The sequence below is a fragment of the Pantherophis guttatus genome, chromosome 10, assembly GCF_059756535.1.
Source record: "Pantherophis guttatus breed Tessera chromosome 10, ASM5975653v1, whole genome shotgun sequence".
Classification (NCBI taxonomy): domain Eukaryota; kingdom Metazoa; phylum Chordata; class Lepidosauria; order Squamata; family Colubridae; genus Pantherophis; species Pantherophis guttatus.
Window position 1 is genome coordinate 7,246,916 of NC_142072.1, and position 25,615 is coordinate 7,272,530.

General features: G+C 43.4%; 1 protein-coding gene across 1 annotated transcript; it reads left to right on the plus strand.

Annotated features, from left to right (window-relative positions):
- LOC117675877 (sialic acid-binding Ig-like lectin 13) lies at window positions 1–24,197 on the plus strand. Its single transcript, XM_087876424.1, has 9 exons — window positions 1–57; window positions 6,222–6,351; window positions 6,484–6,858; window positions 9,354–9,647; window positions 10,769–10,819; window positions 12,283–12,537; window positions 14,271–14,364; window positions 18,907–18,970; window positions 22,393–24,197. The coding sequence occupies exons 2-9, from the start codon at window positions 6,291–6,293 to the stop codon at window positions 22,615–22,617; spliced, it is 1,419 nt and encodes a 472-aa protein (XP_087732550.1). The 5' UTR covers window positions 1–57; window positions 6,222–6,290; the 3' UTR covers window positions 22,618–24,197.
- Window positions 24,198–25,615: the final 1,418 nt, after the last annotated feature.

A 25,615-nucleotide genomic window follows, 5' to 3' on the forward strand; every position in this document is an offset into this window, starting at 1 on the left:
AGCTGGCCAACCGCCGTAAGAGAATCTGCCTCATTCTGGAATTTCTGGATTTAAGTGGTACGTTGTTTGATTTCTCAACTCCTTGGCAGTGGCCAATTTTTCTTCCCGCCGCTGCTGCTATTCTTAGTTTTTTGGGGTTTTGTCTTCTCAGTGGAAGAAATATTTTAAAAAGGTAGTTTTCGCCACCAGAAGCTATATATATGTATATGTATATGTATATGTATATGTATATGTATATGTATATGTGTATGTATATGTATTCTTTTAATTCTTGGTACAAATGTATAATACTTTTTTAGTCAGGGTTTTTTCCTATGTAGATCAAGTTATTTACATGGCCATAGTGGGGTGATATCTCAAATCACCACTTTCAGGCTTTATCAGACATCTTTTATAAAATATATATATATAAAAGCAGGGGATATATATATATATATATATATATATATATATATATATATATATATGCAGGTCTTTGGTTATTCGGGTCTTCTCCCACGTAAAATTGGAAGTGTCTTGGCGACGTTTCGACGAAGTCTCATTCGTCATCTTCAGGCTGGTGTTCTCGGCTTCGTGCTTCCTGGAAGACGAAGCCGAGAACACCAGCCTGAAGATGACGAATGAGACTTCGTCGAAACGTCGCCAAGACACTTCCAATTTTACGTGGGAGAAGACCCGAATAACCAAAGACCTGCATACAAACACCCGCGAAAACCTGAGAAAACATATATATATATATATATACACCCCGCTTTTTAATCCAGCAGGAATGATTTCAGAAAGGATAATTCAATCAAGTGAGCATCTCAAATGGTCTAGAATCAAAGGGCGTTTTTTTTTTTTAAATGCTGATTCTTCTCCAGTTGAAACTAGGTGTCTTTTCACACCTCTGATGCTTGCTTTGGGTCATTTATTTAAGTACTTCCTAAAGCGATCATTCCTGGTCTCCCTGCATGAAGTAAAAGCGATGATAAATCTTGCCTAAAAATTTCTACTTTCATGTCTGCTTTGACCAGGAAGGTGTGCCTGATAAAATTTCCCTGAATCTTTCAGAACTTCTTATTGTCTCATCACTTACAAGTCCCCAAATTCCCCAAATCTGGAAATTCTCAAATCTGGAAATGGAAACCTTTTCTTTAGAAAAAAAGTCATTCCCCCACACTCTCCCACCAAATACATATATAACTTAGCCTCAAATATATTTTAAATCCCAGCAAGTCCCCAGTTTTGTTTTTTTAAAAATCATGCTTTATTTTCTATCCACAACCATCATGTACACTTACAAGATTGGTATACTGTATCTTAAATTATATATTTAGAATGCTTATATATAATATGATGATAACATGTAACTATGAAATTTGTAACAAAGAGGATGAGGCTATTACTTTAAAGAAATCTTCAAGCCACTTATGAAATCTGGCCATATATATCGGAAATTCCTCCAGCAAGCAGACACATAATTTCTAACCTCTTAAGAAACTTAAGTACCAGTGACATTTCTCTCATAGTAAGTAAATTCAGAGTTCATGCCTCTACATTCATTGGGGATTGGCCTGGCATGTACCAAGGCACTTTTATCAGTAAACAAGTCAAAAAGAGAATGAGTTTTAAAAATCTGAATAGGTATATTGAGAATAGCACCATCAGATCCTAGTCTATTGGTAGGATCTATCTATCTATCTATCTGTCTGTCTGTCTGTCTGTCTGTCTGTCTGTCTGTCTGTCTGTCTGTCTATCTGTCTATTTGTCAAACATGTACAAGATGGCAAGATAGGTATAAACATAAATATAAACAAAGGAAGTAAGTATAGATAAATGGGGACAGTAGGACAGGGACGATAGGTGCGCTTATGCATGCCATGTTTATGGACCTCTTAGGAATGGGGTAAGGTCCACGGTAGACAGATTGAGGTTGAAGCTCTGAGGGTTTGAGGATGTAACAACGGAGTCAGGTAAAGCATTCCAGGTGTTGACCACTCTGTTGCTGAAGTCGTATTTTCTGCAATAGAGTTTGGAGCCATTTACCTTGAGTGTGTATCAATTATTTGCACATGTATTATTGTGGTTGAAACTGAAGAAGTTGTTGACAGGTAAGATGTTAAAGCAGACAATTTTGTGCAGTATGCTTAGATAGGACTGCAGGCAGCACAATTCCAGATTGTCCAAGCCCAGAATTTCAAGCCTGGTGGCATAAGGGATTCTGTTGTGAATAGAAGAGTGGAGTACTCTTCTTGTGAAATACCTCTGGACCCGCTCAATCATGTTAATGTCCAATATACAGTGTGGATTCCAGGCGGATGAGCTGTATTCAAGAAATGGTCTGGCAAAGGTTTTGTATGCCCTAGTTAGCAATACAATGTTACTGGAAAAGAAGCTTCGCAAGATTAGATTAACAATTCTTAATGACTTTTTGGCAATACTGTTACAGTAAGCTCTGGGGCTTAGATCGTTTGAGATGAGTACTCCTAGGTCCTTGACAGAATGAGGGTTGTCTACAAGATCGTTTCCGCCCAACTTGTATTTGGGGTTCTGATTTTTTTTTTTTTGCCAATGTGTAAGAAAGAGCATTTATTAGTTGAGATTTGGAGTTGCCAAATGCGCAACCATTCTGACACATAGTCAAAGTCACTTTGTAGGGTGGCGGCATTGTCAGTGGTGTTAAATAATCAACCATGACCTACAGTGAAAGATTCTCCATTCTATGGTCTAGAGATTATATTTAGAATTACGGCCCTAGAGCGATATGAAATATAGCAAGCCTAAAACTGTGATGCATTTGAAGTTTAAAGGAAGACTTTAAAAAATTCAGAATCATCATGATTTATGGATCTTTTGTTTATGCTCTATTAAAATGACTACCAGTGCTGGCGTCTTCCTCCTCTTCCTCTTCTTCCTCCTTCTTCTTGAAACCATATTCAGGAAGCTTGATGGTCATGACACCAAAACATCTAAGCCCAGTTTGCAACATGGTAATGTTGGGAAATTCTAAGTTTCTAGCTCTCTGAATAGAAGCAGCTGAACGATATGGAAAAGGCTCATAACGTTTACCATGCGGATTAGAGAGAAGTGAAGCTGAACGGTGGGCAATTCCAGGAGACCAAAGCAAGCAGACTTTCACCGAGTTATACATTAACACTTTGGGATTCGGTGTTGCAAGATTGGTGAACTACAAATCCCAATTGCCCTAGAGGTAAAGACAGGGGTGAAATGCTCCTGGTTCGGACCGGATTGCCCAATCCAGTAGCGATGGCGGCGGGTGGTTCGGAGAACCGGTAGCAAAAATCCCCCCGCCCTCCCCCCCTCACCATGCCCAGCTGAGCCGCACGATCATCAGAAGCTTTTTTTTTTTTACTTTTAAAAGTATTTTTTCTACAACCTCTTCCGACGAAAAAATGCTTTTAAAAGTTAAAAAAAAAAAAGCCTCTGATGATCGCACGGCTCAGCTGGGATCCTCAGAGGCTTTTCAAAGCATTTTTTTCTGCAACCTCTTGGCCGAAGAGGTGGTTAAAAAAATGCTTTGAAAAGTCTCTGACGATCACAGCTGAGTTGCCTGATCATCAGAGAGGCTTTTCAAAGCATTTTTTTTTTAAAAGCCTCTCTGATGATCCCAGCTGAGCCGCCCAATCGTCAGAGAGGTTTTTCAAAGCATTTTTTAAAAAGCCTCTCTGACGATCCCAGATGAGTTGCTTGATCGGCAGAGGCTTTTCAAAGCATTAGAAAAAATGCTTTGAAAAGTTAAAAAAAAAAAAAGTTGGCCACGCCCACCCAGTCACATTATCCCCCCAAGCCACGCCCACAGAACCGGTAGTAACAAATTTTACATTTCACCCCTGGGTAAAGACATATCGGGAGAAGAAAGTCTGCAATGATGAGGCCCGTAATTCCTTCAGCCATCACAAAAGGGCAGTTTTAAAAGACAAACTAAGGAGAAAACTTCTAATTAAAATAAACCACTTTGCTACTGATATGACAGACTAAATTAGTGTCCGTATAAATTAAGATGATGACCTCACGTCTTGCCTGCCAGCTTCCTAATTTCCTTACAAGACTCCTCTGGGAGGAAGCTTGTGACGTGAACTAACAAGGATTGCCCTACTTTGTTGCAAATGTGGCGGATGCGATCTCATCTGCTACGGTCAATCTTTTATCATTTATCTTTCCTAAATCATACATTTAGTTCTGTCTCCAGTTCTAAAGAAGTAAGAATGAGAGGCAAAATAGGTCTCTGTGTACCGCAGGTTTCTCCTGGGCTTGTTCTCCGAAGCAACTGACAAAAGTTAGACACTGTCCAACAGGTGTAGACACAAGGCATTCTTCGATGCAGCCACAATGCATCACAATCCCCTATTTTAGCAATAGCTCCTATGACATAAAGGGGGCAAGAGGGACAGAAGAATGGAACTGTCTCAGATCTACCTTCAACTGGAGGGATTTGGGAGCAAAAGTGTCTATTCTGTCCCGTTGACTATCCTTTCTTTCACCCTTTCGCTCACCTTGTGAACATTCTCTCTGAAACGACTATGGAAGTCCCCTTAAAGTCACATTCCTTTCCTCTTGTGACCAGAACCACCCGTTTTGGTTGCCTAAAAATAGAATCTACTGTCTGGATAGTAAAAACAGAGTAAGGTTTTACATATGATATTAGTTCCACTTCTCCAAAAATCCTTATGCAAGAAGACTCTGTTGGATGTGTATTTGTTTAATTTGGCGCCCTTAAATCAGCCCTCTTATTGGCGGAAGGAATTGGTTGAAGGTGGGAAGGTGGCCCAGATAAAAACAAAACGACCGACGGCATTATAATCATGCCATGAAATAAACTTCTGATCTGATTCCCAAACTTCATGGAAATATACTTGGATGCTTACAAGATACCTTACAATGCTAAAGCAAGATCATCTCTAAGAATCTTCAGGTCCATTAATGGTGGTATGTTGGTGGCCATTCCAGATATTAAGAGCTTTTCCTGTTCAAAAGTATTCTATCTTTCCAGAATGATCCAGAATGTCTTTCTGCATTGCAGCTGGTATCTGTTTTGATTTACTTTATTTGGGGGGGGGGGAAATACGTAAACAAAAACTCCAAAGACTTTTAGCCGAATGGCTTAAATGTCATATTCTTCCAACCTCAAGGAAAACTACAGGTAGTTGTTGACTTATGACCACATACAGTGGTGGGTTTCAAATTTTTTTACTACCGGTTCTGTGGGTGTGGCTTGGTGGGCATGACATGGCTTGGTGGGCGTGGCTTGGTGGGCGTGGCAGGGGAAGGATACTGTAAAATCTCCATTCCCTCCCCACTCCAGGGGGAAGGATACTGCAAAATCCCCATTTCCTCCCAATCAGCTGCGACTCAGGAGGCAGAGACTAGATGGGGGTGAGGCCAGTCAGAGGTGGTATTTGCAGGTTTTCCGAACTACTCAAAATTTCCGCTATCGGTTCTCCAGAACTGGTCAGAACCTGTTAAATCCCACCTCTGGACCACAATTGGGACCAGAATTTCTGTTGCTAAGTAAAGCTGTTGTTAACTGAGCTGTGTCTGATGTAGTAACCACTTTACCATGAATCACTGCAGTTGTTAAGTGAACCAGGTGGTTGTGAAGTGGACTGGCCTCCCCCATTGACTTTGTTTGTTGAAAGACAGCTGGGAAGGTTGCAAATAGGGATCACATAACCCTGGGACACTGTAACCATCATAAATACAAGTGCCTGAATGTTGATAGCAATAGCACTTAGACATATATACCGCTTCACAGTGCTTTGCAGCCCTCTCTAAGCAGTTTGCAGAGTCAGCATAATTGCCCCCAGCAATCTGGGTCCTCATTTTACCCACCTCGGAAAGATAGAAGGCTGAGTCAAACTTGAGCCGGTCAGGATCGAACTGCTGGCAGTGGGCAGAGTTTGCCTGCAATGCTGCATTCTAACCATTGCGTCGCCATGCAGGGATCGTAGAGATATTGCAACAGTCACAGGCGCAAAGCCTGGGTTGTAAATCACTTTTTTTTTTCGTTGCCATTGGAACTTTGAACTTTCGTTGCCATTGGAACTTTAGGTCACTAAACTAAAAGTTGTAAGTTGAATTTGTCTGTATTTGTCTGAGTGGAGAAGAAACACTTGTTACAATCATGGATAGATTTTATTTTGAGATATCCATCATCTGATATTGCCCTGGTTTCAATATTCTCCCAAGGAAAAACTCATTCTCACAGTTTCTGTACTTAGGTTTGGCTCCTTGGACTTCTACTGCTGAGCACAACCTTCCAAAGAGGCTGAAGTTTCAGGGATGAGAACATGGCTTGTCCCCTTGAGACCTTCTTCCTTGGGTTAATTTCAACGCAGTTGCTTTGGAAAGGTAAGAGCTGGTGAGAAGGTGAGAGGCTGATTCTTGATCGCAGCCCTGGATTAGTTCTCCTCTCCAATGATGGAAGTGGGATGGGGTGTCCGTTACTGGGTAGCTGAGCTTCTTGTTTTCCATTTTTTGCAGGTGTGATAGTTAGAAAATTGAAAGGGTATGACCTGAACGCTCCTGATCAGGTGTCGGTAGAGGAAGGGCTCTGTGCCATGATTCCTTGCAATTTCACTTATAAAGAAAAGGATGCCTTGAAGGATGCAACATTGACTGGACTTTGGAAGAAAGGAGCATCAGACAATGCAGATACTCCTGTAGTGGCCAACTCCAGTCAAGAGTCGGCTCAGAATCGCTTCCAAATCATCGGGAATCTGACAGCAGGAAACTGTTCTCTCCTCATCTTGAATGCCCAAAAAAATGATACAGGGAACTACTTTTTCAGAATGGAGAAAAATCCTAAAGCACGTTTTAGCTTTTTCAGCTATGCTATCCCACACCTGAACGTGACAGGTGAGTACCTGGAAAAATGTTTGGCCTTTGTCAGAAGCTCCAGTTTTCACCAGCCGTTGTAAAATGTTATTATTAACACCCCTCCCTCTGTTACCTTTTTTGTTCTTGTTTTCGTTCTGCTTTGATAATGCTTTCAAAATAGTTATACGATGGGATGAGGTAATAATTCTTTTATACAGTGATTGAATTCTTGGATTCTTGTACGCTGCCCAGAGTTGCTTTCTGGCCACATCAAGTTGATCAATATATAAAACAAATAAGGGTTGGGTTGGGGTAGGGGTAGGTTCCACTTACCTTTACTACCGGTTCGCAACGGGAGCACACGTGCTTCTGCGCATGCGCAGATTGTCCATAATGACACCCGGGCGAGTGGGCGGAGCCTCCCGTCGCTTTTATTACCGGTTCGCAAGAACCGGACTGAACCGGGATCAACCCACCACTGGGTTGGGGCTGCAGATAACAACCGTGACATGCAGGAATAAAGCCACTGCCAGATGAAAGAACCTCCCTTCGTCTCTCTTTCTCTCTCTTTCACACATAGACACAAACCCAGAGATAAGGTTTCAAGCAATATGATCCACATGCAGCCACAGGTTTAGACCCAGAAGCATCAAGGGGTAGTGAAGTTATGGTTAACCTTTTTGCCGTCGCGTGCCAAAAGTGGGGGTCGCGGGGGCGGGTCACGGGTGCGTGTGTCCACATCCATAATTCAATGCGTCCCGCCCTCCCGCGCATGTGCACGTGACCCCCCCATACTTCTCCCTGCTTTTGACATGTGTGGGCCTGGTAGGCCCGTTTTTTCCCCTCCCCAGGCTCCAGAGGCTTTCTAGGAGCCTGGGGAGGGCAAAAACAGCTTTCCCCATCCCCCCAGAGGCCTTCCGGAGGCCAGAAACAGCCAGTTTCCTGACTTCTGGTGGGACTGGAAGGCCTGAAAATCAATTGGCTGGTGCGCGCATGCGCGCTGGAGCTGAGCTAGGGCAACACTCGCGTGCCCACCAATATGGCTCCATGTGCCACCTGTGGCACCCGTGCCATAGGTTCGCCATCACGGGGGTAGTGAAATGCTTTAGGAGAGCATTAATGTTTCCTTAGTAATATACAGTAGATGACGCTCTCAGTTTCACACGTCATACTAAGACCGTGATGGCAAACCTATGGCATGCGTGCCGAAAGTGGCACACAGAGCCATCTCTCCAGGCATGTGAGCTGTCACCTGTTCCTCTTCCGGATTCCGGAGCGCTGGCCAGCTGGTCTTCACGAGTGGGGGAGCACCGGAAACTGGGAAAATAGCCGCCTGGTGTGCATGCATGCCCTGGAAACTGGAAGATCATCTTCCCGGCGTGCGCATGCGCATCGGGGAGCTGCTCTTCTGGTTTCCGGCACGTACACGCACTCCCATTTCGGTACTCAGTGCGGAAAAGGTTCGCCAACACTGTACTAAACAATATTTCAGTTTCTTTGATTTATGCCAGTGGGATGTGTAAACCCATTTGATGTCATTTATAAACGGCGATGTATAGATTTGCCATGTTTGAAAAGCCAATTGTGGATTTTCTAATAAACCATGGTCAAAAGCAATTGTTTTCTTAGCCTGATGGTAGAAATTGGCAAAAGAGGGAGAGAAGCACTAAGACTTTTGACCAACAGCCCACCAGTGAAGATCCTCCTGAAGAATTCTTTTGTGATCTGTTTCCTGCCCTCGTTTTGCATTTCCTGGGCTGCTGGCTCTGTAACTTTGTCCTTGTAGATGGACACACCAAAGTTCTCGAAATTGGAAGAGGGCTTCATAGGTGTTATAGATTCATGAGATGGTGACAAATGTGGATTTGTGCATGTCCCAAAAGAGCTTTTTTTTTTTTTTTTTTAAAGGGCAACTGGACTTCCTTGGTTCTTTTTTTCTTTGAAAATGTTTCTACTTCAGATGCTTGAGAAGATGCTTGAAATATAGACACTGGTCCAGTTGCCTTTTCAAATTTTTTTTTAAAAAAAGTCTTTTGATACAATTATGGCCTGGATCACTGAGAATCTTCATAAACGTTTGAAATATAGAAGTTCTGTGGTCATGTCCAGTTGCATAAAACCTTGTACTCCAAGAGATGATAAAATCTCAATGGGTCCATCTCACTTGAGACCAGTGGTGAAATCCAATTTTTTTTTTACTACCGGTTCTGTGGGCGTGGCTTGGTCGGCGTGGTGTGGCTTGGTGGGCATGGCAGGGGAAGGATATTGCAAAATCTCCATTCCCACTCCACTCCAGGGGAAGGTTATTGCAAAATCTCCATTCCCTCCCCACTCTGGGGCCAGCCAGAGGTGGTATTTGCGGGTTCTCCGAACTGCTCAAATTTCTTCTACTGGTTCTCCAGAACCTGTCAGAACCTGCTGGATTTCACCCCTGCTTGAGATTCATTTGGGAAGGAGCTTGAAGATCAAGATCAGTGGATGGAAGAATGTAGTCGGGGAATAACTTTCTTCTGATTCCTCTCTTCTCTTCTTAGAAAGACGATTACCAAAAATACAGAGCATGGATACGATGAAAGAAGGACATTCTACAAACATCACCTGTGCAACCTTCGCAAGCTGTAGTTCGATGCCTCCAAAGTTCACCTGGCATGGCTTTTCCAAACCCATCGACTCTCATTCGCAGTTGAATGGGACCCAGGTTTACAGCTCAGTGGTGAATTTCTTACCTTCTGCTGCAGACCACAAGCGGAATATCATCTGCAGGGTCAATTACACAAATGAGACCAATCCTGATCCCAGAGAGGCAATTGTCCAACTGAATGTCATTTGTGAGTGATCCTTTCTAGGTCTGCATAGGTTGAATCCCTGAATCCCAAGGCGATTTCAACTCATTTCTGGTTTGAAGAATGGAGCTATGTCACTGGTCCAGGGGTGGTATTCACTTACCTTCACTACCGGTTCGCAAATGTGAGCCTGTGCGCCACCTCTGCACATGCACAGGACCTTCCGCGCATGCACAGAACGTCAAAAACGGGAAGTGATTAGGTCCAGGCAGGTTGGCGGAGCCTCCTGCCGCCGCTACCGGTTTGCCCAAACCGGATAAAACCAGCTGAATATCCCCACTGCACTGGTCCTTTACATCAGAGAGCAAAGTCCCACAGTTTACTGTTCTCTCTTTCACTCAGCCTGGCAACGCCTTTGAGAGGTGTTTTTCTTCGCTGGCTTGTGGGGAGAAGGGGACAATCAGAGACTCTCTAGGGCAGGGTTTCCCAGCCTTCTCAATTTTAACTTTTAAATTTCAACTTTGTGGACTTCAACTCCCAGAATTCCCCAGTCAGCATGCCTTCACATGCCTTAAAATTGCTAAGGTTGAGAAACACCGATGTGGGCATTTTCCGTGGTGGTGCAGTGGTTAGATCGCAGTACTGCAGGCTACTTCTGCTGACTGCCAGCTGCCTGCAATTTGGCAGTTCAAATCCCACCAAGCTCAAGCTTTACTCAGTCTTAAAGGAAAAATAGGTAAGAGACACTTCGAACTGCGCTGAGATGGCATAGTGGTTAGAGTGCAGTACTGCAGGCTACTTCAGCTGACTGCTAGCTGCAGTTCGGCAGTTCAAATCTCACCAGCTCAAGGTTGATTCAGCCTTCCATCCTTCTGAGGTGGGTAAAATGAGGACCCAAATCATTGGGGGAAATATGCTGATTTTGTAAACTGCTTAGAGAGGGTTGTAAAAGCACTGTGAAGCGGTATATAAGTCTAAGTGCTATTGCTATCCTATCAAAATGGCGGCCAATTCTTAGCATCTTATAACCAAAAAGGGAGAGTGTGGAAGAGAAGAGGTTGGGACACCAACTCCAGAAAATCAACATAAGTAATTTGGGATCTGATTGCTTCCAAGGCTCTATTGAAAAGAATTTCTGAACTGGATGATTTATTTTTCTCTTACAGTTAAACCACAGATGCTAGGGATCAATGTGGAACGTTTTCACTCCAATAAAAGTAAGTTGTGTGAGTCTCCCAGCAGCTCAGGAAGAGGTATCAAAAAAAAGGCAGAAAAGGCTAGCAGGAGTTGACCCAAGAAAAAAAGATCTTTGCTAACCACCTGGCATGTATTTTTGATGATTATAGTGCCCCAGGGTCAAGGAATCCCCATTTGCAATGATAAGATGATTGACATAATAACTGCAGTGATTTGTGATTAAAAAAAAGTCACAACATCAGGTGTGACTCACTTAAAAATCATGTAGCTTAACAATGGAAATTCTGGTCCCAATTGTGGTGGTAACTCAAGGACTACTTATTCACCTAGTATTGTTCAGAATTAAACAGGAAGTAGAATTAGAAGTAAAAAGGAATTTAAACTGTTGTCCATTTCAAATAACAGAAATGTTTTTGCGTAGATTGTCTTATTTGTCTGCCTGCCTGCCTGCCTGCCTGTCTCATCTATCTCATCTATCATCTGTATCATCTCTCTATTTCATCTATCTCTCTATCTCAGCTCTCTACAGTATCCATCCATCCATCCATCCATCCATCCATCTCTATGTCTCTATGTCTCTATGTCTCTCTCTCTCTCTCTATCATCTATTTATCATCTATATCATCTATCCAGCCATCTAGCCATCCAGCTCTCTCTCTCTCTCTCTTTATCTCCATCCATCCATCCATCCTCTATCATCCCTATCTCATCTCTCTCATCTCTCTCATCTATCTAATCCCTCTTTCTATCTCATCTATCTCTTTTATCATCTCTCCTATCTATCTATCTATCTATCTATCTATCTATCTATCTATCTCCATCCATCCATCCATCCATCCATCCATCCATCCTCTATCATCCCTATCTCATCTATCTAATCCCTCTTTCTATCTCATCTATCTCATCTCTCATATCTATCTATCTATCTATCTATCTATCTATCTATCTATCTATCTATCTCCATCCATCCATCCATCCATCCTCTATCATCCCTATCTCATCTATCTAATCCCTCTTTCTATCTCATCTATCTCATCTCTCATATCTATCTATCTATCTATCTATCTATCTATCTATCTACCTACCTACCTACCTACCTACCTACCTACCTACCTACCTATCTATCTATCTATCTCCCACCTTTATTATTTTGAAAAATAACTCAAGATGGTGAACATACATAATACTCCTTCTTCCTCCTATTTCCCCCACAACAGCAGCCCTATGTGGTGGGTTGGGCTGAGAGAGAGGGACTGGCCCCAAATCATACTTTTCCTACTCTAATTATTTATTTGGTAATTCAGGGCTCATGTTTAGGAGGAAGTCATGAACAAATGTCGTGAGACATTTGTCTTCTCCATATTGCAAACCAAGACTTTTTTACCTGTTGCTGAAATCGATGCCTGTTGGTAAAATCATCCGAGCAAATGTTGAGATTTCTAGGCATTGTCTTCTCAGTTTCTCTTTCTCTCTCATCTTGCAGGTCAGGAAAACTTCACAAACGTTCCTCAGCTCAGCATTTACAAAGGGGATTACATCCAGCTACACTGCAATGTAAATAGCAACCCTTTGCCCAACGTAACTTGGGCTAAGGGAACCCATTACTTGGAGACGCTACCCCAAGACTCGAATGTTCTGCAGCTATCTGATCTTAAGCTGGAGGATGCTGGGACATACACATGTTATGCAGAGAACGAAATGGGCGTTGGTAAAACATCCTTTGAACTCTTTGTAAGAGGTATGTGAGGCAATTTTGAGTTTACTCAGAGGGATACAAAATCTGGAATTACAGGCAGTCCTAGCACTTACCCTCATGCAGTGCATTCAGAAAGTATTCAGACTCCCTTCACTTTGCAGGATTTGCAAGGAGGAATGGCAGAAAATTCCCCCCCCCCAAAAATCCAGGTGTGCAAAGTTTGTCATGTCACACCCCAAAAGACTCCGGGATGTAATTGCTGCCAAAGTTGCTTCAGCAAAGTACTGAGAGAAGGGCCTGAATCAGGGGTGAAATCCATCAGATTCTGACAGGTTCTGGAGAACCGGTAGGAGACATTTTGAGTAATTCGGAGAACTGGCAAATACCACCTCTGGCTGGCCCCATTGTGGGGTGGGAATGGAGATTTTGCAATATCCTTCCCCCAGGAGTGGGGAGGGAATGGGGATTTTGCAGTATACTTTTCCTGGAGTGGGGTGGGAATGGAGATTTTGCAGTATCTTTCCCCTGGAGTGGGGTGGGAATGGAAATTTTGCAGTATCCTTCCCTTGCCATGCCCACCAAGCCACGCCCACCAAGCCACATCACGTCCACCAAGCCACGCCCACAGAACTGGTAGTAAAAGAATTTGGATTTCACCACTGGCCTGAATACTTATGCCAGTGTGATATTTCAAGGGTGTTTTTCCTTCCTTTTTAATAAATTTACAGACCTTTTTAAAATCCTGTTTTCACTTAGTCATTATGGGGTGCTAAATGTAGATGAATGAGGAAAAAATAATGAATGTCAACAACTGTCAAATCAGGCTGCAGCACAACAAAACTGACAAAAGTGAAGAGGGGAGTCTGAATACTTTCTGAATGCACTGTAGCAGAGAGGGGGTGGAATTTTGGGAATGCTGGGGCAGGGTTATTTATTTTTAAATTTATTTTTAAATTTATTTATTTATTTATTGGTTCGATTTATATGCGGCCCTTCTCCGGAGACTCAGGGCGGCTTACAATGCGTTAAGCAATAGCCTTCATACTTTTGTATATACCTGCTTAGTAGGGCTTTTTCACCCCCCCCAAGCGCTGTTCTTTTTTATACAAAGTCATTTTATTGCCCCCACAATCCGGGTCCTCATTTTACCTACCTCGGAAGGATGGAAGGCTGAGTCAACCTTGAGCCTGGTGAGATTTGAACTCGCAGTAAATGCAGGCAGCTGGTGCTACTTAACAGCACTTTAGTCTGCTGCGCCACCAAGGCTCATATATTTATATCCTGCCTGTATTATTATTTTTATAAGCAACTCAAGGTGGCGAACATATCTAATGTTCCTTCCTTCTCCTATTTACTCCACAACAACCCTGTGAGGTGGGTTGGGCTAAGAAGGCGTGAATGACCCAAGGTCACCCAATCAGCTTTCATGTCTTAGTGGGACTAGAACTTAACTCTCCTGGGGATTGATTCAAAATCACCCAGATGGCTTTCATGCCCAAGGTGGGACTAGAACTTATGATGTCCTAGTGATTGGCTCAAAGTCACTCAGTTGGCTTTTGTGCTGATTACAGGATTAGAACTCATCACCTCCTGTTGTCCATCCCAAATTTAGCCAGCTGGTTTTCATGGTTAAGGACGGGACTAGAACTCACCGTCTCCTGGTTTCTAGACTGATGCCTTAATCACTAGAGCAAACTGGCGCTGTATTAAAATCCAAACTGGATTAGAAAAAGAACAAACTATTGAATTCTATCTGTTTTTCCATCCGTCCAAAGACCGAAAGAAAACCCTGCTTCTCATGGTGACTGGTTCCCTCATCACACTTGTTGTAATCATGCTAATTATTGGGATCATCCTGGCTTTTCAAAGGTAGGTAATCATGGGAATTTGTTGCTGGGTTGATTGATGAACGATGAGGTTGAAAATATACGTTGGGAGATAATGTCGTCTTCTGAATTTCAGGATATTCTTGTTTGGCAGGCTTACCATCTTTTTTGTAAAAAGAATAAAGGTGGGATATAAATGAGTAAATAAAAAAACAAACAAACCATAAGCTATAGTTTCGCCTTAGCACTTGTGAAATAATAGTAGTTACAGTATTCTGTTTACACTCATTGTGAACCGGTAGTAAAGTTAAGTAGAACCCACCCCTGATAGAGATGAGAGAGCTTGATAGATGAGAGAGAAGATAGATAGACAGACAGACAGACAGATAGATAGATAGATAGATAGATAGATAGATAGATAGATATGATAGAGCTAGATACATGATAGAGCTAGTTGATAGAGCTAGATAGATAAGAGATAGATAGATAGATATAGATAGATGAGAGGATAGATAGACGAAAAGATAGATAGATGATAGAGATAGATAGATGAGAGATAGATATAAATAGATGATAGAGATAGATAGATAGATAGATAGCTATAGATAGATAGATGAGAGAGAAGATAGATGATAGATAGATGATAGAGATAGATAGATGATAGATAGATGATAGAGATATATAGATAATTATCTATCTATTTATAGATACTGTAGATAGATAGAGATAGAGATAGAGATAGATACGATAGATAGATACGATAGATGGATGGATGGATGGATGGATGGATAGATGGATGGATGGGTGGGTGGGTGGGTGGGTGGATGGATGGATGGATGGATGAATAGATAGATAGATAGATAGATAGATAGATAGATAGATAGATGGATGGATGGATGGATGGATGGATGGATGGATGGATGAATAGATAGCTAGATAGCTAGATAGCTAGATAGCTAGATAGATAGGTGGGTGGGTGGGTGGATAGATGGATGGGTCGGTGGGTGGGTGGGTGGATGGATGGATGAATGGATAGATAGATGATAGATAGATAGATAGATAGATAGATAGATAGATGGATGGATGAATAGATAGCTAGATAGATAGATAGATAGATAGGTGGGTGGGTGGGTGGGTGGATAGATGGATGGGTCGGTGGGTGGGTGGGTGGATGGATGGATGAATGGATAGATAGATGATAGATAGATAGATAGGTGGATGGATGGATGAATGGATAAATAGATAGATGATAGATAGATAGATAAGCAGCTCTCTGAGTTTGCTTGTTTTTATTGCAGACATTTCATTACCCTAATTAGGTAACATCATCAGTGATAGATGGATGGATGGATGGATGGATGGATGGATGGATGGATGAATGGACAGACGGAGAGTCAGAGAGACAGACAGAGAGATAGACAGACAGGCAGGCAGGCAGGCAGGCACTTAGTTTTTCAGCTCCCTTGGGAACATTTCTGCTTTTGCAGAAACATTTGCAAATTTGTGTAAGTCATTTATTGGAACTCTCCAGACACTTTCCCCCTCCAAATAAATGTGTCCATCTAGAGATGGAGCCTTCTCACAGCATCCGTGCTTTGATCAGAGGCATCAAGATATTGGTAGCACACAACTCAACAGCTGGGAGCCTCGGTTTGAGACCTCCTGCCAACTTTTATAGCCTCAGCAATCTTGCATGATGTTATAACTCTATGCATTGGTAATTCCTTCTCCATCGTCCTACGCCATTAAAATAAGAACTGACTATAAAGATTAACTCCCTCTCTCGCTTTCTCCCTCTCAAAAGTTGACTTACTAAGACATATATAAATGTCCTATTACGTTTTAGAAGCTTCTTAAATTTTTCATTTTGTTCCTATGAGTTTATGTACCATTGTCAGTGTTTTATTGCCACTAATATATTTCTCTCTTTCTCTCTGGCTGTTCTTCTTTCATTCAGACATGAAGAAATCTATGAATTCCCACTTCGGTTTATTAGCTCCCCACATACTAAGTTGATGATTATCTGGAGTATTATTAAGTCTGAATAATCTCCGTTCATAAAGTACACAACCTTTCTTTTCTGACAATAACAAAGTATTTAATTTTCTCCGGCAAAGTTGCTCTTATTTATAACTGAACAAATTAAATATGCTATGTTAGAATCAAATTATACTAAGGAACTTTCAAAGGGGAGAAAAGGCCTAGGAAAACTGTTCTCACAGACTGAGTTTTCACACAAGACACTAAACCTTAATTTGGATGGTTTGGTTTGGTATTTACTTATTTATTTATCTATCCAATTTACCTTATTTTTGGGAGTATAAGACGCACCTTTCCTCTCCCCTAAAAGTGGGTGAAAATTTAGGTGCATCTTATACACTGAATGTAGCCCCGCCCACCCACTGGCCCCCACCCTTTGGCCTCTGCCTTCCAGCAGTTTACCTCCTTGCAGCAAACAGCAAGAAGAAACAGCTCGTTTCAGCTTCAGCACAGCCTAATTAGCACAGGTTGATTGGATCGGCCTCCCGACTCTCAGCTGATTTGCTCTCAGCTGTTTTGCGGGGGCCTCTGCTGCTTGCTGTAAGGAGGTAAATTGTTGGGAGCAGATTTTTTTTTTCTTGTGCTAATCAAGCTATGCGGAAAACAAAAATGAAAGTAAAGCAGGCTGTTTGCTGTTTGCTGCAGAGGCAGAGGCAGATTTCTTTTTCTTGTTTTCCTCACCAAAAAAGGTAGGTGCATCTTACAGTCCGGAGCGTCTTATACTCTGAAAAATATGGTATATGACCACCCATCTGAAGAAAAGTGACTTTGGGCAATTTACCATTTTTTCTATCTACTTCTGCTTTTTCTATTAATTCTCAGAATTGGCTTGCCACATATCTAAGGTGGTAGGCAGCGAACACCATAATTCTTTTAAACTCAATTTTATTTTTGAATTCCTGCATGGGATGGAAATTCTGTCTCCTTATTGTTTATCCTACCTTAAAAAAAAAAATTCCTAACAGTGCAATATGTTAATGTTGTTTCCATTTTTGCCATTGACTGTTTCATGCCTATTATTAAAAAGAGGAGTAGGGGACTGGAAGCTAAAATATATGAAGAACGGTTGCAGGAACTGGATATGTCTAATTTAATGAAAAGAAGGACTAGGGGAGACATGATAGCAATGTTCCAATATCTCGGGGGCTGCCACAAAGACGAGGGAGTCAAGCTCTTCTCCAAAGCATCTGAGGGCAAGACAAGAAGCAATGGGTGGAAACTAATCAAAGAGGGAAGCAACTTAGAACTAAGGAGAAATTTCCTGACAGTGAGAACAATTCATCAGTGGAACCACTTCCCCCAGAAGTTGTGGGTGCTTCAACACTGGAGGTTTTCAAGAAGAGATTGGGCAGCAATTTGTCTGAAATGGTATAAGGTCTCCTGCTTGAGCAAGGGGTTGGATTAGAACAGCGGTCACCAACTGGTGGTCCATGGACTACTGGTGGTCCACGAGAAAAGTTTGGTGGTCTGCAGAAAAATTAGTTGTATTTTTTTATATTGCACTAAATCAGGGGCCCTCAAACTATGGCCCCTGGGCTGGATATGTGCAATGAACATTTGTGTTGCTGCATACAGTATCCCCCTCTGGAGTCATTTTGTGCAGGTTGGAGGGGGGCAGAAATTCTGATGGGGTGGGGCTTTGGGCAAAGGTTGGAGAGAAGTGCTGCTGGTGGCACGGAGCCAGAGGGCCTCGTTCCAGTGGGACTGCATCATGGCCTGGAACTGGCTGACCATCTCAGCCTGCTGAGCCTCCAGGCGCCTATACCTGGCCTTGCACTTCCACAGGTCTTCCCTCTACTTGGAAATCCTATGCTCGTAATCCTCAGTGAGGTGCTTCTGCTGAGCCTCCTTCTTGGTCAGATCCAATTTGAACTGAGCTGTTTTGCCAACTGTTTCTCATGGTGGCTGCTTAGCTCCAACAACTACTTCCTGTTGGGGCCCTAAGGAGCCCGGGTGGGCAGGCGAGGAGTGGCTGGGAGGGGAGGGGCGAGTAGAGGCCGGCGAGGCGCCCCTCGACTTGAGTGACATCGAGTTGGCCACGCCCGCCCAGTCACATGACCACCTAGTCACCCCCCACCCAGCTGGTCATTAGGAAGATTGTATTAGTGGTCCGCGGGATTTAAAATTATGAATTTAGTGGTCCCTGAGATCCGAAAGGTTGGTGACACCTAGATTTAGGTGACACCTAGACTTCCAAGCTCCCTTCCAACTCTGTTATTCTGCTATAGTTATGCTTTCATATATGACAATGAGAATATTGTGTCTCGTTTCTAGAATTAGTGTAGGGATGTAATCATCTGCTGGGGAAATTGTGGTTCTCGGGGAAAGCAAGTCTTTTCCCCCTTTGGGCAGTGGTTTAGCTTCCTTCATGCACATCCTGTTACATAATTCCAGCCCTGTGAATCAACATTCTTGCTAGTGATGTCTATATGTGGAGAGAAAAGTATATTTCCCAATGTTTATTGCTCGTAACAAGGAACTTTAACCGAGCCCAGACAATCAGCACGTAAAAGATTATTTATTTATTATTTATTTGTTTTTGCAGGTATCGGAAGAAGAAAAAAATGGTGATCGAATTAGAAGCAGGAAATACCTTAACGAATGCCAAGGTTTGTAATGCCTCCTTTCCGACCGCAATTTGAAGCAAGGACATTTGGGTATTGTGCAACCAAAACAGAGCATCTCAAATGGGTGACTGCTCTGACAGCTGGGACTGAATAGCCCACTGTTTCTTTTCTCTCACTCATCTCTGCAACTCTATAACTTTCAGCGGTCGTCTGAAAAAAATGGGAGATTCAGCTTTGAGGTCCACTAGACCAGAGCTCTCCAACCGTGGCGACTTTAAGCCTGGCGGACTTCAACTCCCAGAATTCCCCAGCCAGCAGTTGAAGTCTGCCAGGCTTAAAGTCGCTACGGTTGGAGACCCCTGCCTTAGACCACAGAGCAAGCTTTGCTCTTCCTTCAGCATTGGCTGGGCTTCAGCTGCACTTCCCTTTAGCCAAATAGACGGCCTCACCTTTTTTTGACCTGCCATCAGGAAGTCTTGAAATGTAAGTCATTTCCCCTACAAGTTGGGGACATTGTGTTCTCACAGAGTTAACATGTTGCGTTTGGTTCTTGGCTTCGGTCCCATCTCACAAGTCCGTCTCTTGGTTGAGATGAACTTGATTTTTGCACGACGAGACTCTTCTGACTTAGGCTTCCCAAAAGCACGAAGCTGACTCCTCATTCCGATAAAACCCCTTTTATTTAGTTTAAAGGGAAATTCCTCTCCAGCAAAGTCCCGGCCAACAGTCTTTCAAGAGACGTCACAACTACAGACCTTGATCAGGCTTGGAGAGCTGCCAGGTTGATATCTTCCAAATGCTGCTCTGTAGCAGACAATACTTGGCAAGAAGTCAGGCACAGATCTTCACTCTAATGAATTGAACTGTCTCCTGCAAACTCCCCTCCCCTTTCACTCTTCTTTGTTCCCTATGCGAGGGGCCATTCACTATCAACCTGTGGCTTTACTTCTGAGTCCACCCTTGTTCCTTAGCTGTTCCCTTCTCCTGGCAGCTCTGTGCATGCACACATTTGGAACAGGCTCCAGCTATTCTTCTGCCCCACTGATATCCGACTCCGAAAGAAGCTGATAACTGTCAGATGGCCCCCTCTCTGCCTCTGATGCAGAGCCCTCGTCAGAGCCTTTCCCAGACTCCAGAACTGGCCCACGTTCCTCCCCAATCTCCTCACTGTCTGAGTCTGCCACCAGCTCTGCTGGCCGCTGGCAGGCCATAACAGAGACCAGCCCTGAATTGCAAGTGGCATCAGAAGAGAAAACGGTTTTATTATTGGCACCATTGCCTATGGAGATTTTTAGTCATCCGGTTATTCCAAAGGTGCTTTTTTCAAGAGGCAACTGGACTTTCTTCGTTGATCCTTGAAGATATTTCACTTTTCATCCAAGGAGCTTCTTCAGTTCTAGTTGAATGGTGGGGAATGGAAGGGTTTATATTCCTTGCAATCGTCTGATCATTAGCACACTTTCTGAGAGTCATCGAGGCCACTTGGAGGTTTATCTGTGCCCTCAGGGTCACCTGAATTGTTGTGGCCCGCCAGCAGCCTGTGCGGATCGTGGCTGATCCCGATGATAAGGAGGCTGCTGTGGTGTCACACCAGCAGCCTGGGCAGCTGGTGCTCGTGTTGGACAGAGAGGAGGCTGAAGAGGATGTGGTGCCAGAGACAGAGACTCAGCCAGGGCCTTCAGAACCTCCAGAGATTCCTTCAAGTGAAGAGAGCAAAGTGGAGGAGCTTCTATGTTGATTAGTTTACCTATTGTGAATAGATCTCCTTCACAGAAGTGGTTCCTCCCCCCACCCCCCTTCCCTCATTTTATATCTCCAAAGTCAGTGGGTTTCGCTACCCATTGTGGGCAATGAGTTCCCTGAATTAATTCTTTGAACAATGAGTTATTTCTCTTGGTGCTGAATCACAATTCGTTTCATTAATTCTGTTTGCAATCAATTCCACTGAATTCTAGCATTTGAGAAAGGATTACGGGAAGAAAATCCGACTCACTAAAATCTCAATCATATCCTGGCTGAGCTTTTTCCTTCTAACTTATCAGAAATGCAGAATCTACAAGTAAACTTGATTTTGCTTATAGGAAAATTCCTGACGTAGCAATACTACATATGGATGATGAGATAAGTCCTGAATTGCAAATAGTTGCAGAAGAAAACAAGTCTCTCTATTATTGACCCAGTAGTTATAATATCAGGAGAGTCAATGGCTCGGGGAATTCTGGGAGCTGAAGTCCGCACATCTTAAAGTTGGACTGAGAAACACTGTGGTATGAACTATAGTGGTAGACTCCAACATAGTGGTAGATTCCAATATTCCTGTACTATTATTTTCTAAAAAGATTAAGACATTGCTAAAGGATCTCTCCAACATTCCTCCCTCCCTTCCAGCCATTAGCCATGTAAGTAAGAATGGCTGTAAGCTGTAGTTTAGAAACATCTGGAGAACTATTTCTGAAGTCTATCACAACTATTTATGAAGAAGTATGATTACATTTTGGTGCCTCAATAAAATGCTTTAATCTCAATATGCAGGGTATTTTTAAAAAAGTTCTGGATGATAAATCTCAAAAATTGAATTTTGGAAGGGAGGGAAATGAAACGTTCAGTCCATCCGAGTTCAGACAGAGTTCTTTTTAATATGAAATGTTATTGCCCAAACAAGCTTAAGCAATCTTTATTTTTATTTTCCAGTTTGCAGAACTGGTTTCCTTAGCCTTCTCTGTTTCTGCAGATTCTTCTTATTTTGCTCCTGCTTATTCTCTTCTTTTTTAAAAAAACCCAACAATAACTGCAACCTGGTTTGCAGTAGACTTGTAAAATTAGCTCAAATTTTAAGTGGTGTGTTAATGGTGGCAGATAATCCTTCCACTTGTTGGAAGGAACATCCTTCTAGGTTCTGCTCCAAGTGGGGAAACAGACACTGGAAACATGGAGACTGCTTGGAAAGATGATTTAATGGTGGACAGGATCATATGGCTTTGAGTTCCTGAACAGAAAAAGGGGGCAGATACAGTAAATCCTCGGGTTTTTATGCTCTTTCTGGCTCTGCATTTCTTGGGGCCCTGAAAGAGTATCCTGATTGGTTGTCAGACTCCCGGGGGGGGTGGGGGCCTTGCTGGCTGATGGCCACATGTGCTTCCCAGGTCACATGTGGTGAGTTTCTGCTGCTATTGTGTAGAGGGCTAATCCTATCTTTGTTGGATCTTTGGCAATTCCTACTATGGCTCTGCCTGAAGAAGGCAGATCTTAGTTATGTAGAATAGACTGGCCCAGGCCTTAATGGCCCATTGACAAAGGGTGGGGGCAGGAAGGTGGGAGCTGCTTTGTCTGTAAAATATGCTTCTCCATTTCTCATCCAGGGAAATATAATATTCTGCCTTTTTCACATTTCCCAAAATATTTCACTCTTCCAAGAAAGGGGTGGGTGCTAACTTCCTACATACTCAACTCCTCTCTTCCAACAGAAACCCAACACTTCGGACCTCGCTCCTCAGGATGTGAATGGCGTCCCTCCCAAACCAAGAACCACCCATGAATCCATGGATGGAGATCCCGGAGACCCTGAAGAAATCCATTATGCGACTCTTTCCTTCAAAGCGCCAAATCCTCAGCCAGATATAACTGCAGAAGAAGTCCAGACGGATTATGCTGAAATCAGACCTTGCAATTTGCAGGGGAAAGAAGCATGAAGGTTTTAAGGGAATTCCTCTTTTTCTGGATTAGCAGCCGAGTCCTGGGAAGTTGCCAGCTCCTGTTTAGACTCCAGCACCTTCTCTTGACTCTCTTTCTGTATCCTCTTTGGAGAGAGGAACTGCCTATCCAGCGGTTAAGCCCCGAAACAGCACAGCAGGACCAGGGAAGCAAAACTTCCAAACTTGGAATTTCATCAAGCAAGTTTAATATCAAGAAATAAAGGGCTGAGATAATGACTCTAGTAAAACTGAATGCATAAAACTGAATGCATAAAACTATTCCGCATTTATGAATGGGGTCCTTGAGAGTTTCTTAGATCCTTCCCCGCTCCCCAACAATGCAAAATTGAAAGGTTAAATGCTCCCCCCCACCAGAGTGTCAGGTTTCGATGTCATCTCAAATAAATTGCACTCCCAAACAATTAATCTTTGCTGAAATATTCCATTTATTGAGTACGACAGATCTGGCCCCGACTTTGTCGTAGCTGATACTAACCCTCTGACCCCCAAACCCTTCCCTTTCCATTCCCCAATTCTCATCTTCTCATTGGCCATCTTCCAAATCAGTCTCCCCAGTTTCTGACCTCAATCCACAGGAATGTCCCCCTCCCATCCCATCTCCTAGGGGATATTATCTACAGAGAAAATAAGTAGGTGAAAAGTCAAGCCTCGTCTCCTCCTTTTTATGGCAGCATCAGAATGCTGACACAGAGTATCTTGGCGCTCAGATACTCATCTGCTCATTGTTTCTGATGTTTGAAATACGCCCCCTCCTTCTGGGCCAGTGGTGGGTTGCTACCGGTATGCAGTAGTTTGCACGAACCGGTAGCACTGACGATCATCTGGTAGCGAACCGGTTCCTCCTAACGTTCAGATTAGCCCACCTGCCTGCCTGGGCTCCTTTTTTACCTTTATCTTCTCAGCTGATTAGCACGGTAGAGTGGATTGCTGCACGAATCAGCTGTGCTCTCCCCAGTAAAAACGCGGAAGTGCAAAGTTTTTGCAAACTGCACCCGTGCAAAGCACGAAGCGCGCAATCAGTGAACTGGTAGTAAAACCGGGAGGAACCCACCACTGTTCCAGGCTTCAGTGCCGTTCTCTTATTCAAGTGCTTCAATCCAGCAGTTTCACATGATTACACACTTGAGAATCAGTGGCCTTCTATCCACTTTAAAGCGGCCGAGCGTTCCCAGGAAGAGATGCAGCTGCTTTAAAGAGCTACGTTCCCATTTCTGTGCCCTCTGAAGCCCCTTTTAAAGACTGAATTCAGTCTTAAAGGAAAAAATAGGTAAAAGATGCTTCGAACTGCACCGAGGTGGACTGCAGCACTGCAGACTACTTCAGCTGACTGCTAGCTGCAATTCGGCAGTTCAAATCTCACCGGCTCAAGGTTGATTCAGCCTTCCATCCTTCCGAGGTGCGTAGCATGAGGACCCAGATTGTTGGGGGCCATAGGCTGACTCTGTAAACCACTTAGAGAGGGCTGTAAAAAGCACTATGAAGTGGTATTTAAGTGCTATTGTTATTGTTATATAAATTTAATAAATAAAGAAATCATACCAACGATGCCTATTGAACATCAGAAGACTAGATCTGGTCTATGACTTCCAAGGAAGAAACTGCACACTGAAGATGGTTCTGTTAAAAGTAGATGCTTACCAGTGGTGGGTTTTAAAATTTTTTACTACCGGTTCTGTGGGTGTGGCTTGGTAGGTGTGCCATGGCTTGGTGGGCATGACTTGGTGGGCATGGCAGGGGAAGGATACTGCAAAATCCCCATTTCCTCCCAATCAGCTGGGACTCGGGAGGCAGAGAATAGATGGGGGCGGGGCCAGTCAGAATTTTTACTACCGGTTCTCCAAACTACTCAAAATTTCCACTACCGGTTCTCCAGAACTGGTCAGAACCTGCTGAAACCCACCTCTGATGCTTACGCGTGTATACCAGTGGTGGGTTCCTCCCGGTTCAGTCTGGTTCAGCTGAGCTGGTAGCGATGACGATATGACATCACCAAACTGGTTCTCCCCCCCGCCCACCCGCCCCCCACCCCCCACGTTATTCTTACCTTTTATTTGGTCCCACCCCCAATCTATTGCTGCCTCCTGAGTCCCAGCTGATGACTAGAGGGAAAAAAACTGTTTAAACTCTTGCCGCGGGGCTTCAAAGGGCCGTCCTACAGCTGATCAGTGTTAAAAGCAAACAAATGAGTCGGGTCGTAAGTGCGAGGACTGGCCGTAAGTGCGAGGACCTTCCAGAAATGACTCTGACCAGCTAGCCACGCCCACCTAGTCACATGACCTCCAAGCCACACCCACAAAATAAGCCACGCCCACAGAACCGGTAGTAAAAAAAATTTGGAATCTACCCCTGGTGTATACCTAAGAGTTTTCCAAACCAGACCCTTTAAAGACATGTAGAACTTCAACTCCCAGAATTCCCCAGCCAGCTATGCTCATGTTTGGACTTCAAATTGCCAAGGTTGGGAAACCCTGGTACAGAGAAGTACAGATGCTTAAAGTTCCCTGAAGCACTCAGCGCACTGCGGTATTGGGTAACAAGGAAGAGAAGGATAGCAGAAATGCTTCTGCACACCACTTCCTTTTCGGGCAGCAGAAGGCTCGTGATGATGCACTTATTTGCCACAAATTTCTATGAACCACACTTAGTGTGAAATCTCTGGGAGCAAAACCGTCCCCCCCCCCAAGTCTGAAGAACGAATTCTCACCTCTTCCTGAAAATAACAGCCGCTTGCTTCTTAGATACAGATACAGATTAACAGAGTTGGAAGGGACCTTGTAGGTCATCTAGCCCAACCCCCTACCCAAGCAGGAGACCCTACACCATTTCTGACAAATGGCAGTCCAATCTCTTCTTGAAAGTCTCCAGTGATGAAGCTCCCACAACTTCTGAAGCCATTGGTTGATTGCTCTCACTTCTGACACTCCAGGTCGTAAAATGGGGGAAAACTCACTTAACAAACATTTCACTTAGCAAC

Coding starts and splice junctions, on each gene's coding strand:
- LOC117675877 (XM_087876424.1), top strand. CDS start 6,291: ATGGCTTGTCCCCTTGAGACCTTCTTCCTTGGGTTAATTTCAACGCAG. Junction 10,820..12,282: donor ACGTTTTCACTCCAATAAAA/GTAAGTTGTGTG, acceptor CTCATCTTGCAG/GTCAGGAAAACTTCACAAAC. Junction 14,365..18,906: donor ATCATCCTGGCTTTTCAAAG/GTAGGTAATCAT, acceptor TTGTTTTTGCAG/GTATCGGAAGAAGAAAAAAA.